Source organism: Carlito syrichta, unplaced genomic scaffold (assembly GCF_000164805.1).
Source record: "Carlito syrichta isolate Samal-C Ts95f unplaced genomic scaffold, Tarsius_syrichta-2.0.1 Scaffold306749, whole genome shotgun sequence".
Lineage (NCBI taxonomy): Eukaryota > Metazoa > Chordata > Mammalia > Primates > Tarsiidae > Carlito > Carlito syrichta.
The window spans coordinates 404541-423621 of record NW_007250845.1 but is presented as its reverse complement, the minus strand read 5'-3'; the positions used below and the strand labels follow the sequence as shown (position 1 = coordinate 423621).

At 37.7% G+C, this 19081-nt stretch overlaps 1 protein-coding gene across 1 annotated transcript in view; it reads right to left on the bottom strand.

Annotated features, from left to right (window-relative positions):
- SLC41A2 (solute carrier family 41 member 2) overlaps window positions 1–19081 on the bottom strand; it is a 148987-nt gene that overhangs the window by 70009 nt on the left and 59897 nt on the right. The window contains exons 3-5 of the mRNA XM_008063330.2: window positions 14232–14303; window positions 10123–10267; window positions 7202–7348 (exon numbers count right to left, since the gene is read on the bottom strand). Coding sequence (XP_008061521.1) covers window positions 7202–7348; window positions 10123–10267; window positions 14232–14303 — 364 coding nt within the window. The remainder of the gene's footprint in view (window positions 1–7201; window positions 7349–10122; window positions 10268–14231; window positions 14304–19081) is intronic.

Below are 19081 nucleotides of genomic sequence, written 5' to 3'. Positions count from 1 at the left end.
TCCCCTCCCCTCTTCCTCTCTCTTTGGTATATACTTGAGGTGTACAACATGATATCTTGGCAGATTTATACAAAGCGAAATGTCACTACAATCAAGGGAATTAACATCCTTCATCTCAGATATTTGTCACCCCTACTCTTTTTTGTGGTAAGTGCGCCTAAGTTTACTCTCCTGATAAACTTCCAGGCATAATACAATATTCCTAGCTGTAGTCCCCACTGGATCTCTAGATGTGTTCACCCTACCTGACTGCAACTTTGTACCCTTTGACCGACATCTCCCCATTTCCTGCCTCACCCCACCCTTAACCCCCCCCCCTACAACTACCATTCTGTTCTTTGTTTCCATATAGCTGACTTCGTTTCAAGATTCCATACATAAATGAAATCATGCAGTATTTTTCTTTATGTGTCTGGCTTATTTCTCTAGATATAATGCCCTCCAGGTTCATCCATGTTGTTGCAGATGGCAGGATCTCCTTTTTAAGCCAGAATGATATTCCACTGTATACATACCACATTTTCTTTATCTAGCATCCACTGAAGAACACTTAGGCTGTTTCTACATTGTGTCTAGTACAAATAATGCTGCAGTGAATGTGGGAGTGTGGAAATCTCTACCAGGTACTGATCTCATTCCCTTTGTGTATATACCCAAGGGAGATTGCTGGGTCCTCTGGTAGTTCTACTTTTAATTTTTTGAGGAACCTGTACACTGTTTTCCATAACAGCTGCACCAGTGTCCATTTCTGCCAACACTGTACAAGGATTCCCTTTTGTTACATCCTTGCCAACATTTGTTATATCTCATCTTAGTGGTAACAACCGTTCTAACAGGTATGAGGCGATATCTCATTGTGGTTTTGATTTGCATTTCCCTGATGATTAGTGATGTTGAGTACCTGTTGGTCATTTTTATGTACTCTTGGGGGGAAACGTCTATTCTGGTCCTTTGCCCGTTTTTAAAATGGGTTATTTGTTTTGAGCTGTCAAGTGGCTACGTGTGAGCACCTTTTGTATTTTGGATATTAACCTCTTATCAGATATATGGTTCACAAATATTTCTCCCAATCCAGAGGTTGCCTTTCCATTTTGTTGATTGTTTCTTTTGCTTTGCAGAAACGTTTTAGTTTACTTTCACTGCTTGAGTTTTTGATGTGATATTTGAAATAATCATTGCCAAGGTCAATGTCAAGGACCTTTTCTTCTAGGAGTTTTTATGGCTTCAGGTATGTTTAGATCTTTAATTCATTTTTAATTGATTTTTGTGTGTTTGTAAGATAAAGGTCCAGTTTCATTCTTCTACATGTGGATGCACAGCTTTCCGAACACAATTTATTGAAGAGACTATTCTCTCCCTATTGTGTCTTCTCGGGGTCACTGTTAAAAATTGGTTGACCATATATGCTTGGGTTTCCTTCTGGGCTCTCTATTCTGTTCTATTGTTATATATGTCCATTTTTATGCCAGTACCATATTGTTTTGATGACTATAGCTTTGTGATATAATTTGAAATCAGGAAGTGTGATGCTTCCAACTTTCTTTTTCTTTCTCCAAATTGCTTTGGTTAGTTGGGGTCTTTTGTGGTTCCATATGAATTTCAGCATTCTTTTTTTTTTTTTTTTCTATTTCTGTAAAGAACACCATTGAAATTGGGATAGGGATTGCAGTAGCCCATTAAAAAGCATACTACCCTATTGCTTGGGCATTTTAACAATACTAATTCTTTCCATCTCCAATCCATAAACATGAGATAACTTTCCATTTATTTGTGACTTCAATTTATTTCATTAATGTTTTATAGTTTTTATTGTAGAGATATTTCACCTCCTTTGTTAAATTTCTACCTATATATTTTATTACACTGTGGTGCATCACACTGATGATTTGCAAATGTTAAACCAACCTTGCATCTCAGGGATAAACCCCATTTGGTCATGATGTATAATATTTTTTTGTATCATTGCATTAGGTTTGCTAGTATCTCATTGAAGATTTTTTCAGTTTATGTTTATCAGAGATATCAGCCTCTATTTTTCTTTTCTTGTGGTGTCTTTGTCTGGCTTTGGTGTTAGGGTGATGTTGGTCTCATAAAATGAGTTTGGAAGTATTCCCTCTAGTTCTATCTTTTGGGAAGATTTTAAGAAGGATTTGGTACTAATTATTTTAATGTTTGGTGGAATTCAGCTGTGAAGCCATCTGGTCCTGGGCTTTTCTTTGCGGGAAAAAAAAAAAAAGCTTGCCAGGCTCAGTGGCTCAGCCTGTAATCCCATACCTTTGGGAGGCTGAGGTGAGTGGATTGCCTGAGCCTGCGGGTTCAAGACCCGCCCAGGCAGCGAGACCTCATCTCTACAATAAATCAAAAAATCAGCCAGGCATGGTAGCGCATGCCTGTAATTCCGGCTACTCAGAAGGCTGAGGCGGAAGGATCGCTGACGCCCAGCAGGTCGAGGCTGCGGTGGCCGGGAGCGGCCACTGCACTCCAGTCTGGACGACCGAGTGAGACTTCAACTCAAAAAATAATAATAATAAATAAATAAATAAAGCTTAATTACTACTTCAATCTATTTGTTATTGGTCTGTTTAGGCTTTCTATTTCCTCCTGATTCAATACTGGTAGGTATAAGTTTCTAGGAATTTATCAGTCTCCTCAAGGTTTTCTAATCTGTTGGCATAAAATTGTCCATAATAGTCCTTTATGATCCTTATTTCTGAGGCATCCATTGTAATGTCTTCACTTTCATTTCTGATTTTGTTTAGTTGAGTCTTCTTTCTTTTTTTTTCTTAGTCTAGTTAAGGCTGTGTCAATTTTATTTTTTCAAAACTCTTAGTTTTGTGAATTTATTATTTAGTTTTTCAGTTCTCTATGTGATTTACTTCTGCTCAGATTCTTATTATTTCCTTTCTTCTGCTAACTTTGGGTGTAGTTTAGTCTTCTTTTTCTAGTTCCATGAGGTATAACATTAGGTTGTTTATTTGGGATCTTTCTTCTTCCTAAATGTAGGCGTTTATCACTACAAACTTCCCCCTTAGACATGCTTTTGCTGTGTCCCCCAGGTTTGGTTTGCTGTGTTTCCATTGTGTTTGTCTCAAGATACATTTTAAATTTCTTTTTAGATTTCTTCTTTGACCAATGCTCAGGAGCATGTTGTTTAATTTCCACATATCTGTGAATTTTCCAGTTTTCTTCTTGTTATTGATTTATAAACTATAAATTATACTGTGGTTAAAAAAAGATATTTAGTTGGGCTCAGTGGCTCAGCCTGTAATCCCACGCCTTTGGGAGGCTGAGGTGAGTGGATTGCCTGAGCTCGCGGGTTCGAGACCCTCCTGGGCAGCGAGACCTCATCTCTACAATAAATCAAAAAATCAGCCGGCATGGTAGCGCATGCCTGTAGTTCCAGCTACTCGGAAGGCTGAGGTGGAAGGATCGCCGGAGCCCACCAGGTCGAGGCTGAGGTGGCCGGGAGTGGCCACTGCACTCCAGTCTGGGTGACAGAGTGAGACTCCAACTCAAAAAACAAACAAACAAAAAAGAAATTTAATATGATTTCAATCTTCTTAAAACTTTCTTTGTTAAGACTTGTTTTGTGGCCTAACATATGATTTATCCTAGATAATGTTTCATGCATGCTTGAGAAGAACATATATTCTGCTGCCGTTGGATGGATTGTTTTGTATATATCTTTTAGGTCCATTTGGTCTAAAGTGTCATTCAAGTTCAATGTTTCCTTCTTGATTTTGCCTGGACAGTCTATTCATTGTTGAAAGTAGGGTACTGAAGTCCCGTATTATTATTGTATCGCTGTCTATTTCTCCCTTCAGATCTATTAACAATTGCTTTGTATATTTGGATGGTCTAATGTTGTGTGCATATATACTTACAATTGCTATATCTTCTTGATGAACTGACCCCCTAAGACTTTCTTTGATGTCTAGTTCTTTGAGAGCCATATAATACATGGCCTCTATAACCAAAGCCTATAACTATCACGAAATCGGTTTATCTCTAAAGACTGCTAGGTTTTTTCAATATAGTTCAGGAATTAAACTTTGCTTCCGAGAGCGAGGCTTTTCACCAGCATGAATGAGGACTTGGAATTTAAATGTACCTGTTTATCATCTCTGTGTTTTGAACAAAAACATGAAGCATCCAACTGCTGGTCCTATGAGGCCCCCTAGTGCTCACACACAGACACACTAGCAATCCCATAACACCAACACTTCAGAAGCACCTTTAACTGTTAAATTAACTATGGAATTGATCTGCAGCCCATGTAAAATATATCCCTTTAGAGGAATCAATGATATAGAAAAAAATGTAAGAGATACAACATTAATTAATTCATCTTGAGTTACTTTGAGCCAACTTTTGAAAGACAAGAAAATGCCTAGAAACTCCTAAACAAAATTTAATACTACTATTTTTCAAAATAATGGTTTGTAATAATATTCCACTTTACTTTTTTATTTCTGGATCCAGTTAAGCTATTAATGTATCACTGCATGAAGGGGAACCCAAAAAGACACAGTACTTATTTATTTAAAAATTGTATATTAATTCTTACATGTTTAAACTTCAGTCACCTTCAAAGTATTCTTTGTTTGATGCAACACACCTATCAAGATGCTTTTTCCACTGCTCAAAACCGTTTTTGAACGCATCAATTTTGATGCTATTTAGTGCTTCTGCCGTTTTTGGTCTCACCTCTTCCACACTGGCAAAATGTTTCCCCTTGAGGGCTTTTTTCATCCAGGAAAAAAAAAATGCTCCAGGCAAGATTGGGTGAAAAAGAAGGGTAGGGTATGGGGTCATGTTGTTTTTGGTCCAAAACTGCTGAACACTCAGTACAATGTGGGCAGGTGCATCTGTAAATCATCCATCATGAAACGGGCAAATGTGTTGAAAGAATCTCCAAAAAAAATTCACTGAAGCCAAATGCAGCCTCTCACGACAATGCCAGCTGGTACACTGAGGTCAATGGGTTCCTAGAACACATACCTAGCAGAGGAAGCCAGTACAAGGGGTCTGCCTTCCAATTATCTTATCCAAAAGATAATTCTGGGGTTTTTTTGGTTCCCCTCATATAGCATTCAGAATATTGAAAGCTTTAGATGGCAAACCATTATGATTAAGTATTTTATAAGGAGAGTTTACCACTTGTGTAATGAAAAAAAAATTTTTTTTAAGTCAGCGCATATTTTTTCTTCGCCAGTTGTTTATCTTCTAGAATCTCATAGTACTTAGCCTGTATCATTATAACACTGGTCATATTTATTATGATAACATTCTTCAATGGCATTCTCTTTTTTTCTACTGTCTTCAACTGAGGAGACACCTGATATTTAGCAAATGGCTGAGAAATGTGTTGCAAATGACTTAATTATAATTAAAGTACTCAAGTGTGAAAATAATATACCTTTCTTTTCTATAGGGGAAGCCATCCCAGAACCATTACTACTCTCCATGTTTTGGGGCAAAACCACAGGATTTCTGCCCTCTTAATAATATTGGAAAGAGACCCTTCAAACTCTGCTACTCCTCTTTCCCTTTCTTTTCTCCTCCTCAACATCGGAGAGATTTCTCGAATTGGTAAGATGAGGGAAAGGGCACGAGCTCATGCCTAACTCATGCCCTAAGTGGCTTTCTCTTTTGGGATCCATTCTATTGATGACAGTCTCCCTTCCCCAATACACCTAACAGCTTTTTCCTATGGAGTGAGGACTACAAGTTGTCCAGCTGTCTACCCGTGAGTGGGTGGGTTTAAAGAGTAAGAGAAAAATATTGAAACATTTCCTAATACTAGCTATAAGTTAATATTTCAATCTCAGACTTCAGCATCTATTTCTAAGTTGTATAATAGTTCAGAGAAGGAAAAAAGATAACCCATATATCATCTCAACAGTATAAATTGGAGTAGCTTTATGATGATCCATTTAGTAATGTAACTGTCATTTTCTGTGTTTTTTTGAGTGGGAGAGAAGGGAGCTAAGCATTAACCTTAATATACCTGAACACATATAATTAACTCCTTGTCTATTGTACAAGAAAAAGCCAAGACCTTTGGGAATAAGATCTTACATTTAGGTCATTGATCATTTATTGTCTTATACCTTACTTCAAGTGAATGCATCTTTAACTTCAAAACAAGAAAATGTTTCCTTGAACATACATATTAAATCTTATTAAATATTGTGTTTATGCTACTTGCAAACAGCTTAAGACAATTTTATATATTAAACAAAACTCTCAATATCTCCAAAGATTGTATAATAGGTTAAAGCCCTTCCTTTATTTCAAGAGTACATATCTAAGAACCTAACTTATTCAAACTAAATGTACTTAACATTTATTTTTAAATATACCATAAATCTGTATAGAACCCATGAACATATGTGAGGATATATGAATAATTGCTTGCCTTTGGCTTGGCTTATAAACTATGTTATATTTTTTTCTTATATTGCTGTGGGTTTCAGTTTCTTTTTATTTTTTTATTTTGACACTAAATTTAAAAAAAAAGAAGCCACAACTTTTAGCATTTAACCACTGCTTACAAATCACATTCATTTACCATCAACAGTAGTCCCAGAATACACATTTGCACTAAAACAATTCATTAGATTCTATAAATACTTTTTCACTGTTTATCAGAAATTACAAATATAAGATGGCTACTACTTCACAGAGCATTCAGGCTAATTTTCATGATGATTCTTTTTTTCTTTTTGTTAACTGCCCCGAAGCTACTTTTTGATGAGGAAAAAGCATCCAACTGGTAAACTTCAAGTACTACTATAACCTCATATTCTGAGACAGCAGTTCAACACACACCACAGAACACCGTAGGCTGGCTCCTGATGGCTGCACATCAGAAAGGGCAGGACTGAGTATGTGACTGACCTGTATGCAATCTTTCTACCAGTATTTGCATAAACTTGGGTAACTTCTATGGGCCTTGGTTTTCTCATCTAAAACTAGAGATGATAATGCTCATCTTACTAAGTTTTAAACTCTATCAGAAGAGAAAAAATTTGTGAGAATCACAACACAAAATAGGTGTACAACAAATGTTCTAATCAGTCTCATCTACAGTTCTAATACAGATGACAGATCTAATACAGATGGATTCATGGCAATGCTGCAACAATATTTAAAGAAGACTCCAAATAACACAATATGTAGTTTCAAGTCAACTTACCAAGACAGGAGTACAAACCCTGACTGATCCAAGCCAATATGGCAAGAGTTATAAGGTCACCAAAACTAGCAGCAATGGGTGTAGCAACATTATCAGGATTTATACCAGTCTTCTTTGAACCAACAATAACCCCAACCATTATTATTCCTAGAAGAAAGAATGTTCATTACTTTCTATACTATGATTTAAAAAAAAAAAATCAGTCCCCCAAATACCAAAATACATAGGACAGATAAATAGCATATCAGTTCCAGTTAGACTGCTTAAATAAGCTGACTAAAGCAAGAAAAACATTTACTCTAACACTTTGGCAAAATGCCTTTCAACAAATTCCTAATGGAAATCATAGAAGATTTAAGAAGTTCAATGTTCCATTTAAAGAACCAAATGCTACTAAAATTACATTAAATCTAAAATTTTGCGATAGGTATATCTGATATAATGTATTTGTGTGTATAAAATTCAGAGATTTTAATTTCAACTCTCAAAGTATGAAAACATCAAAAAAAAAGGTGAGTCATATTTATATGCATAGCAACTGGGAAAAAGACCAACAAAAGCAGATTTGTTCACATATGGTAGCTAGAAATGCTTGCTTCATTTCATTATTTAAAAATGAATACTTAAGTATTAAGAAGGAGGACATAATTAAAATTTAAACACTGAAGGCCAAAACACAAGGCTTTGTAAAAGATATTCTTTTTTTTTTTTTTTTTTTTTGAGTTGGAGTCTCACTCAGTCACCCAGACTGGAGTGCAGTGGCCGTTCCCGGCCACCGCAGCCTCAACCTGCTGGGCTCCCGCGATCCTTCTGCCTCAGTCTTCCGAGTGGCCGGAATTACAGGCGCGCGATAACACGCCCGGCTGATTTTTGATTTATTGTAGAGATGAGGTCTCGCCAAGTTGCCCAGGCGGGTCTCGAACCCGCGGGCTCAGGCAGTTCACTCGCATCAGCCTCCCAAAGGTGCGAGATTACAGGCTGAGCCACTGAGCCCGGCAAAAGATATTCTTTAAATGCAGTCTCTGTCTATAACCCACAAGAGAACAGAAGATGGAAAATGTGACTGTGTACATACACTTTTACATCTTGATTCTCTTGAATCATACAAATGGGAGAAAAAATGATGACACATATCTACACCCAATTGTATAGATGTTCTCACGCTAACACATTCATTAAGAGGATGCAGTACAGAGAAAATGTTAAATGTTTAGTTTATTTATGTGTTAATCATAAATCAAGATGGAAACCTAAATATGGCTACAAGAAAAAAAATGAACAAAATTTCACATTTTTAGAGTAAAAATGATTCTAAATGTTTTATTCCAGGATACTTATTTTATAGACAATAAAACTAAGTAGAGAAGTAGGGTTTAAATTCTTGCCTAAGAGCCGGGCTCGGTGGCTCAGCCTGTAATCTGCTTTATATATATTAAGGTGGTTATAAAGGTCAAGTTATAATAAAATTTGAACACATATTATTCAAAGTAAGATGTTTTAAACAAATGCAGTTTAAAAACTGAAATTTTCAATAGTTTTGAAAAGGCTAGCCAGCCTCGGTGGCTCAGCCTGTAATCCTGCGCTTTGGGAGGCTGAGGTAAGTGAATTGCCTGAGCCCGCAGGTTCGAGACCCGCCTGGGCAACTTGGCGAGCCCTCATCTCTACAATAATCAAAAAAGTAGCCAGGCATGGTAGTGTGCGCCTGTAGTTCCAGCAACTTGGAAGGCTGAGGCGGAAGGATCGCCAGAGCCCAGTAGGTCAAGGCTGTGGTGGCTGGGAGCGGCCACTGCACTACAGTCTGGGTAACAGAGTGAGACTCCAACTCAAAAAAAAAAAGAAAAGAAAAAAAGAAAAGGCTAGGCATTTCAAACACTTGTTCGACTGAAAAATTTTAAACAATACTTTCTAGATGAAACAAAATCAGAAAGAACAACAGAAGCAAATAAACCTGAAGAAATAGAGTGCTGATGCTGTAACTTTTTTTTTTAACCAGAAATTTAATTTTCCAATAGCTTAACATCTCTCTACTTTGGCCAGTGTTCTCAAGTGTTCTCTCCATTCAGCTCTAGTATTTCTATATAAAGACAAGAAACTACCCCTAATAAAATTTAAGTACTAAAACAAAATGCTTGAAAATATTTTGAAAGTCAAGTGTTAATTTTAGTAAGATTCCCAAAAATGCCCAGAACCTAGCCAAAAAAAATTAGCTGTGTTGCATGATCACTTGATGTGACAATCTTCTATTTTTAGCTTTACTGATGATGTAAGGGTGAGGAGACGGCAATTATAAAATAAAAAGAACCAAGCTAACTCTCTAGTGTAAAGTTCAAATAAATAAATAAATAGATATTAAGAAAGATAACTCAACTAAAAAGTTCTAATGTAGTTTATTTTTAAAACCTTCTGGCTCTTTAAAATTCTATAGCCAACAATATGCTGTCTTAAGCATAAGGATATATTTGTAATGCCACAGAAACAGTGATGAAATCTTTTTGAAATCTGAAACTTAAGAAATTTTTAACAGAGGCACTGTTTTTGACTCAGGATTCTTGGAACACTTGTTGCTACTCAAGTGACAAGCCAGTAAATCTCCTGCATGATTTCCAGAAAGGGGTTTCTCAATTAATTTAACTTATAGGAACAAATGAATGTCTAGGCTGTTTTCCCAATCATTTTCAGGAACTATCTGAGACTGCCTAAGGCCAGGGGACAACGTCAGAAAAACCTGTTCTATACCAAGTTTTAAAATAATGAAATATAAACATACCTGGACTAATTAAGATATTTTTTAAGTTTTCAGATAACTTTTTTCTGTTGTATTTATGACTAACAAGTATCATTTAAATAAAAAGTCATCATTTTGAAAAATAAATCACTTAAAAGTAAAAGACGGCAGACCAGATGTTCAAGAGTTCACTCACCCTGCAGAAGGGAGGCAATGAAGGCTGTTGCCACGCTGCTAGAGCACAGGAGTATGGAATGGTCCAGGTAATATTTTCCCTCTGGAATCCAGCCCAATATAATTGCTGCCACGGCTGCTAGAAAGCCAACGACTGTTGCTTGAACCTAAAAAATTTTTAGATAAGTCCAACTAAATTATGTTTGATTATGTAAATTTTACATATGAAATTTGAAAAAGTATTGCATATGGTAATTGAGCAACATTACCTTTTAGAGTAACTACCATATTTTTTTTTTTTTTTTTTTTGAGTTGGAGTCTCACTCTGTCACCCAGGCTAGAGTGCAGTGGCACACTCACAGCCACCCCAGCGTCAACCTGCTGGGCTCTGGTGATCCTTCCGCCTCAGCATTCCAAGTAGCTGGAACTACAGGTATGCGCAACCACGCCTGGTGAGTTCTCAAACCGCCCTGATCTGGTGACAACACATATGGAATGGAGGCCAGAAATCTGGTTTTAACAAGCACCCCACGTGGTACTGATGGTATAACCCACAGATTATCTAAGAAAGTCCCACCTTCAGACTGAGAAGTACCCAGTCCATACATCTAAAGTCTGACTCTAGAGGCAGAGTTGGCAAGAGACTGTGGCAAGTTATTTCAATTCATTCATTCAATGAGTATTTATTTAGGTTCCACTAAGGACAATGTGCTATGCTTGGTGTTGTGCTACAACAGTGGGCAAAATAGATTCAGTTCCTGCACTCACAAGGTTTTTGGTCAGTGGGAGAGATAGACATTCAAAAATAACCTCACAAATAATCATAATCCTGATTTGTGCTATGAAAATTTCAGTTCCTAATCTGTAAACTGAAAATGATGACATTCAACTTTGAGATGTAAATTAATTATAGAACTATATAAAGTACTTTCTACAGTTTTGACACAAAGCAACATGCAAAACCTGCAACTAAGGCCAGCAGGTGCAGTGGCTTCTACCTGTAATTCCAGCACTTTGGGAGGCTGAGGCAGGAGGGCTGCTTGAGCCCAGGAGCTCAAGACCAGCCTGGGAGATATAACAAGACCTTGTCCCTACAAAAATGTAAAAATTAGCCAGGTGTGGTGGCAGGTGCCTGCAGTCCCAGCTACCCTGGAGGCTGAGGCAGAAGGATCGGCTGAGCCCAGGAGGCTGAGGCTGTGATGACGCACTCCAGCCTGGATGACAGAGTGAGACCCTGACTCCAAAACAAACACACACATACACAAACATACAACAACAAAACACAAAAAAATCTTGCAACTAAGGGAAGCAACACTGACTGCAAACTCTTGGACTCAGATTACTAGCATGTCAGAGCTGAAAAAAACCCCAAGGGAATCATTCATCCCACTGATGCTTGGCTGTTTGTGTCATGGGCTCCTTTGACCATCTGGAAATAACTCCAGAAAATAGAGATCCTTTCCTCTAGGAACACACAGGGGCACCCAATATTTGGAGTAGAATGTCTTGGCATCCACAAACTCTCTGACACAAACCCATGTGCTGGAATCCAGGACCCCAGCAGTGAAAAATCTTCAGTGAAAAATCTCTGAAGTTGCCTGACCCTGTCATATGGTATTAACAGAAGAACCAGGACTGCAGAGTCCAGATAGTCTGGATTCCAGCCCCATGGTCTTTTGTTACAGACCCTGCCAGTCACCTGCAAATTCAGAGCTGAGATTCAAGCTGGAAGCACCACTATGGCTGCAACCATTGTCAGAATATTTCAGTCTTTTCATACTGGTTAGTAAAGAACATAATAGTACTTTAGAGCAGTAGAATTAATACATAATATAAATACTAGCACTGCAATTCCAAGTTTTTCCTGGCCTGACACTGGATCACAAGCTGGGGAGCCTGCTGCAGACATTATGGAATGTGTGTGTGTGTATGTGTGTGTGTGCGCACATCTATTTCAAAGACAGGAAAGCACACAGCTGAGATAAGAATGTCCTGTACTATAAACCAGCAAGAGAATGACTCATTGAAAAAGACTAATTGTACCAAAGATAAAGCAAAATCTGGGTTCAAGGAGCAGCTGGGGAGACTCATGGGAGCTGCAGGCCTGAACAGATGTTGGTACAGGACACATCCCCTGGGGAGGCCAGGCTCCTGAGATGGGACTGGGGCTTTGCTTTATTTGACTACCTGTGCAACTGTCAAGGTGGCTGTTCTACACAATTGTGAAGAAATCTGTGACAGGTAATCCGTCTGGGACCCCATTTGATACCCCACAGTAAGTGAAAGCGTGAGCCCCTCTGTCACCTCCACTCTTCCCCACCTCCACCCTCCACAGCCAGCCTCCAGGCAGAGAGGCCTTATGGCAGTCCACCCCACTCCCCTCCCACAGTCATCGGCCCTTTGCCAGCTTTAGCCAAAGTCCCTCCATCCTCACGCCCATCCTTCCATCTTCTGCTCGTTTTGTCTGCTGGTAACTGGGCTCCAACCTATGGCTTAGTTCACATTGGCTGGCACCAATTGTGTCCTGATTCCCTGTTCATCATATGTGCTTGGTGAGTGAGGCAGATAAAGACACAGACTTCCGGCTAAGGCAACTAGGGTCAGCAAATCCCCAGTCACGTCAGACTCTCATCCTGACCAACATTTGCAGGGAGACAGGATGACAAGGGAAGGGTGAAGACTAAAAGTGGGAGAAAAATCAAAAGCTGAGATGGAAATCATTAGAATGATGTGATAAATAATTGACACTACAACATATTACTTTGTAAGACTTTAGAGTATTTAAAGAATAAAATGAGGCTGGGTATGGTGGCTCATGCCTATAATCTCAACACTCTGAGAAGCTGAGGAGGGAAGACTGCTTGAGCTCGGAAGTTCAAGATCAGACTGGGCAACATAAGAGGACCTCATCTCTACAAAAATTAAAAAAATTATTCAAGTGTGGTGGCACATGCCTGCAGTTCCAGCTACTCGGGAGGGAGGCTGAGGCAGAAGGATTGCCTGAGCCCAAGAGGTTGAGGCTGTGGTGAGTCAATCGTGCCACTGGACTCCAGCCTGGGCCACAGAGTGAGACCCTGATTCAAAAATAAATAAGTAAATAAATAAATAATAAAATCCATTTCAAATCTTTATGTTTACATATTATTTATAGTATCCCACTAGTTGTTAAATATTTTGATTATTACCCCTGCATAGATTCCTACAATTTCAAGCTAAAAGGATCTTAGACATATATAATGCAATACTGTGAATTAAAAGGAAAGTGAAGTCCAGAAAGGTCAAGCAAATTAACAAAGGTTATAGAGCTGGTTAATATTAGAGCTGAGGTTAGATCCCAGTTGTTCTTATTTCCAAACCTCTGATCTTTGAGGCAGTTGCACAGATGTTCAAAAAATTCCTTTACTTTTTTGTCCTTGAAATCCATAACATGAAATTACGTTCTTGCAACCATGTTCTCAACAATATGTCCTAGTTAAGCTAACATCAAAATCCGTGTGCATTCCCTAAGCTCACACTAGCTAGAGAATTGCTGGGGGTAGCTGCAGTCTTCTGTCTTGGAGATTGAAGAGGGTAGAGGGAGAGAAGAAGAGACACTCACCTGAGATTAGAAAGAGATGTAGATTATACACAATCCATGGCTTAGTGCATATGTAATCAGTAATTTAATGTATTTGTTTATAGTAACACTAGTAACATTAAAAAATTAATGAAAACTCAACTTAGACAAATGGCTACCCATAATATAGAGAAAAGAGCTCAGTTCAATTAAGCAGATGATTTACTTAAAAAAATGAAGCAGAAAAATAACACTTAAGCAATTAAGTGTTAAATATTTGTATCAAATTAACACAAATTCTAATTCTATCACACATGATAAAAAGCATTACATTAAAAATATTACATATTTTTCATATTTAAAAAAATGTGATCCATTTTTGGAGAAAGAATAGCTTTCAGAAGTCCTGAGTATTCATTTATTCCATTTATTTTTCAAAGTATTAAATTATTGTTTTGGTGTTTTCTGAAACAATTAAATGGTAAAGTCATAGTACTAAAATTTATACCAATCTTACAGGTAATACTCAATATCCGCAAAGCCAAGATCTGAAAACAAACATATATACCACTTACCTGTTTTAAAGCCAAGTTGCCAATTATTAGGTTCCACTTTTCAATGGGTGAATCCATCTTCCCAATATTTACCTGTCAAGGTGGATATTTTCAGGTATCACTGAATAATCTACATGCTGTCTGCTCTGTTTAAAGAGCACATGAAGTCTTAAAGCCCAAAATAATTCTTTAGTAAATCTGATGATCTCACATGACACTCTGAATATAATTCTGAATTCAAAGCCACCCCTGCATCTAATATTTGGCTTGCCTGACATGTTTAGAAAACAATTGTTTAAAACTTAACTATCTTACAAGAAATAGTGGACCAGTGAGTATTAGCCACCTACTTACTGATGTTATTTTACAACTAACATCAAGTATCATCTTTACATGCCAAACTTTTTTGTATTGAGACCAAATATAATTACATAATTTTGGGCTGCTAGCATTTAATTCCACATCATAACACTAATATAACCTGAATAATTATTGATCAAAAAAGATATAAACAAATTATTCATATGTACATAATTTATATTTCAATCATAACTAAAACTGTTCGCAAGAAAATGCATTCAGTTCACAAATTTTGATCAATTTTTAAATTTTATAAAGCCTTCTACTAAAAGGAAGAATACTCACCAGAATATGATTATTCACTACTCAATTTCTCTGTAAATCAAATCAAACTTCTCAATCACTTAGGATTCAAACTGTGCATACCCAAATTGGACAAGTTTTTCTAATGAGTCACTTGGAAAGCAATGGATAATCACAAGTAAAAATACTGTACTGAGCAGAGTTTCAGTGATTCATCATCTGCGTGGTCATGGGAGATTTTCAAACGATTTACAGGTGAGTGGGTAAAGAGGGAGTTATATAAGGGTGGTTATTTATGAACAGTTTTAACCACGGACAGACAGAGTTTAGCTCACTGGGTTCAGACCAGTAGGTTAAGTACCACATCAATATTTTCTCTACATTTTTTTATCCCATCCAGTTTTGATGGGCAGCATGTACACAATGGAATATTATGCAGCCATAAAGGACAAACATATGGACTTTGCAGCAACCTGGATGGATTTAGAGTCTATCATACTCAGTGATCTATCACAGAAACAAAGAACTGAGTACCACATGTTCTCGCTCATAATACTATAATAAAGGGGTTGGCAGTAGTGAGAAACTGCCAGGGGAGGGGGTTTGGGATTGGAAGTTGAGAGAAACTGCCAGGGGAGGGGGACACACCTCATCAACAAGGGTACCTGCATAATGAACATTTATATATCTAACCCTGAATTATACCTCACATCTCTAAAATTTAAAAAAATTTCCTCTATCAATTTGCAAAACAAGATTCTGTTCTGTAATCTCACTTTGGACTTTGGTCTCAAAGAATCCAGCAAATGCAAACATTGAGATTTCTCAGTATTTCAGAATAATTATTCATGCAGTCTTTATTTATACATCTCTTTATCAATTCTGAGAATTGAAATTATTGATGAAATTCATATTTGTAGCTGTAATGACCTGGAGCTATGATCAAGTAGGTAATAAGACACAAGAAATGTTTAAGGAGTGAACCTACCTCAGGTTTAACAAGAAATAGGTATGGAATAAAATTAGTGTTATTTTATTTTTATTATTATTATTATTATTATTTTTGAGTTGGAGTCTCACTCTGTTGCCCAGACTGGAGTGCAGTGGCCGCTCCCGGCCACCACAGCCTCGACCCGCTGGGCTCTGGTGATCCTTCCACCTCAGGCTTCCAAGTAGCTGGAACTACAGGTGCACGCTACCAGACCCGGCTAATTTTTTGATTTATTGTAGAGATGAGGTCTCGCCTGCCCAGGTGGGTCTCGAACTCACGGGCTCAAGCAATCCATGCAACTCAGCCTCCCAAGGCATGGGATTACAGGCTGAGCCACCGAGCCCGGCTGCTAGTATTATTTTAAAATAACTCAGAAAAGGTCTATAGCTACAGAAAGCAATGTAAAATGATTCAGTGAAAAAGTATAAAGTGTCAAGACTCCAAGGTTGCTTAATGACCACTGAGACATATACATTAGAGTCTAGGAAAAGATCAAGAAAGATGGGAGTGACAGAATGAACAAGTGCCGTGAATTAGGTAGGCAACGGTACCAGATTAACTTGGTGCCATCATCACCAGTCCCTTCTAAGGTTCAGAGTTATATTCCTCAAAATCCCCTTCCCTATAGATTCAGGTGACAGTCTGTCAATGACAGGAAACCACCTAAGACTTGGAAGTCACAAGGAAAGCAAACGCCATTATTCTTGGAAGGTGGTCAGACATGGTAGGTGTCCAGATGTCTTCGCTGCAGTGTACATATGGTTATCTTCCCCTGCTCAGGTTGTTTTTCTGATCCTGCCACCTCAGATCTTTACTTCTCCAACTTTTCCCACATTTGTATAAGCCTAAATTTCTCTATGAACTTCCTGCTTGATATAGAACATATCATGACTGTTTTCATGACTAAGCCCAGAGTGACAGTACAGTACAACCTTACACTATTCAATTACTCTGTTTAATAAGTGATGGAAAGCACGTTCTCTAAATCTCTTTCTGATATAGAATTATCTGAATCTGTAGCCCTTTTTGTCTAAGATAAAATAATAAAGACAATTAAAACAATGTATGATGTGAAATAAAAAATAAGGTTATATTCATACGTATTAACTTTTTTAACAAAACAATAAGTTTCAGAAATAAGTACTTTTAAAAAAATAAATAAAAAGGAAATCTTGCCCCAAGTTCACCTTGTTAGGGAAAATCGCTGTTCTAGGCATACACTGGGGTTGGGTAGAGGTTCAGCAGGACAGGGAAAATTGACTTCATTGCTTCCATCTTGTAAAAACTGCACCAAGAACTTGACTGACTCACCCTACTGTCCAGTGGTTTAGGTAATACGAGCTATCTAAGTTTCATCCAAAGTGGAGAGGGAGAAGTACAAGTGTTCTGTATCAAGGTCTTTGCTAGACCTGCTTTTATTGTATTGTCTGTGCTGGTGGTGCTCAGCTAGGGAAAGCAAGAACTTAGAAGGCAATATAAAACTTCTATGCAACCCAGATTTCTTTAAATTATGTCTATCTTGAAGTATTAGAAAGACAGCCCTTCTACCATGTAAGGACACAGTGAGAAGGCACCATCTATGAACCAGAAAATGGGCCCTCAACAGACATTGTGTCTGCGGTGCATTGATCTTGATCTTCCAACCTCCAGAACTGTGAGAAATCCATTTCTGTGGTTTATGAGCTACCCTTTCGATAGTCTTTTGTTGTGGCAGCCCAAACAGAATAAGTCACACAGGTGGAGGAAGGGCATCTGAGGGAAGAAAAAGCAAGTGATGGCACTGGAGAGGAGGCAACTAAAGTTTGGTCACTCCAAATTTAAAAAACAAAAAAGTAAAAGAAAAATAGGCCAAAATTTTTGCAGAGACACCAACCAGCTTTTCAGGAAAGAGCAGAGTGGTGTGGTCGGAGCCTGAAGACTTGTATGGTTGGCCAACACGGTGGTTTAAAAATTCGGAATGTGAATTTCTTCAGGAGAAACCTGTAGTCTCTAGTTTTGATAATCCCTATACCCTCATAAACATGCATGACTTATCTGACACTGAGGCACATGAGTTGTGAGCGGGACTTGAGATACACTGGAGCTAAATACAAAAGTGGGTTGGAATGACCTTGAAATTATAGATTTACAAATATAGTTCTTTTAATTGATACTAGAAAAAATATGTTTAATGTATACATGTTTGAAACAAAGGTATTTAAAGTCTCCAGTAAAGTGTTAATCTTCAACAAAAACAAGTATTAAGTATATGTGCCCCAAAATAGATATATTTTAAAAAATCAACCAGAAAGTTAACCATTGCTACTTGCCGGTGATAGGTGTATGGATGATTTTTATTTGTTCTTTAGTGAATTTTTCAGATTTTCATCACTGAACATGTGGTACTGGTATAACTAGATATTTTATTTTAAAAACATATTTGCAAAAGTCAGAACTAATAAAGGACTGCTATTCACAATACACAAAGAACCCGTAAAATTCAGCAATAAGAAAATAAGGAATCCAATTTAAAAATGGGTCAAAGACCTTAACAGACACCTCACCAAAGAAGATATACAAATGGCAGATAAGTATATGAGAAGATACTCTATGCCATATGTCATCCAGAAGTTCAAATTAATATAAGGAAACACCATTGCACACCTATTAGAGTGCCCAAAACCCAGAACACTGACACCACCAAATGCTGGCAAGGACACAGAGCAACAGGAACTCTCATTCACTACAAGTAGGAATGCAAAATGGTTCAGCCACTTTGAAAGACAGTTTGGTGGTTTCTTACAAAACTAAACATACTCTTATCATACAATCTAGCAACTACACTCCTTGGTATTTACCCTAAGGAGTTGAAAACTTACATCCACTCAAAGCCTGCAACTTTATTCATAACTGCCAAAACTTCAAATCAGCCAAGATGCCCTTCAGTAGGTGAATGAATAAATAAACTGCAGTACATTCAGTTAAATAAAATATTATTTAACACCACAAAGAAATGAGCTATAAAGTCGTGAAGAAACATGGAGGAAAGTTAAATACACATTACTAAATGAGAGAAGCCTGTCTGAAAAGGCTAAGTAGTGCATGATTCCAGCTATTTGACATCCAAGAAAAAGCAAAATTTTGGAGACAATAAGACCAGTGATTTCCAGGGTCTGGGGGGCGGGAGATGATTAGACAGAGAACAGAGGACTTTTAAAAGGGCAGTAAACCGGGCTCGGTGGCTCAGCCTGTAATCCTGCACCTTTGGGAGACTGAGGTGAGTGGATTCCCTGAGCCC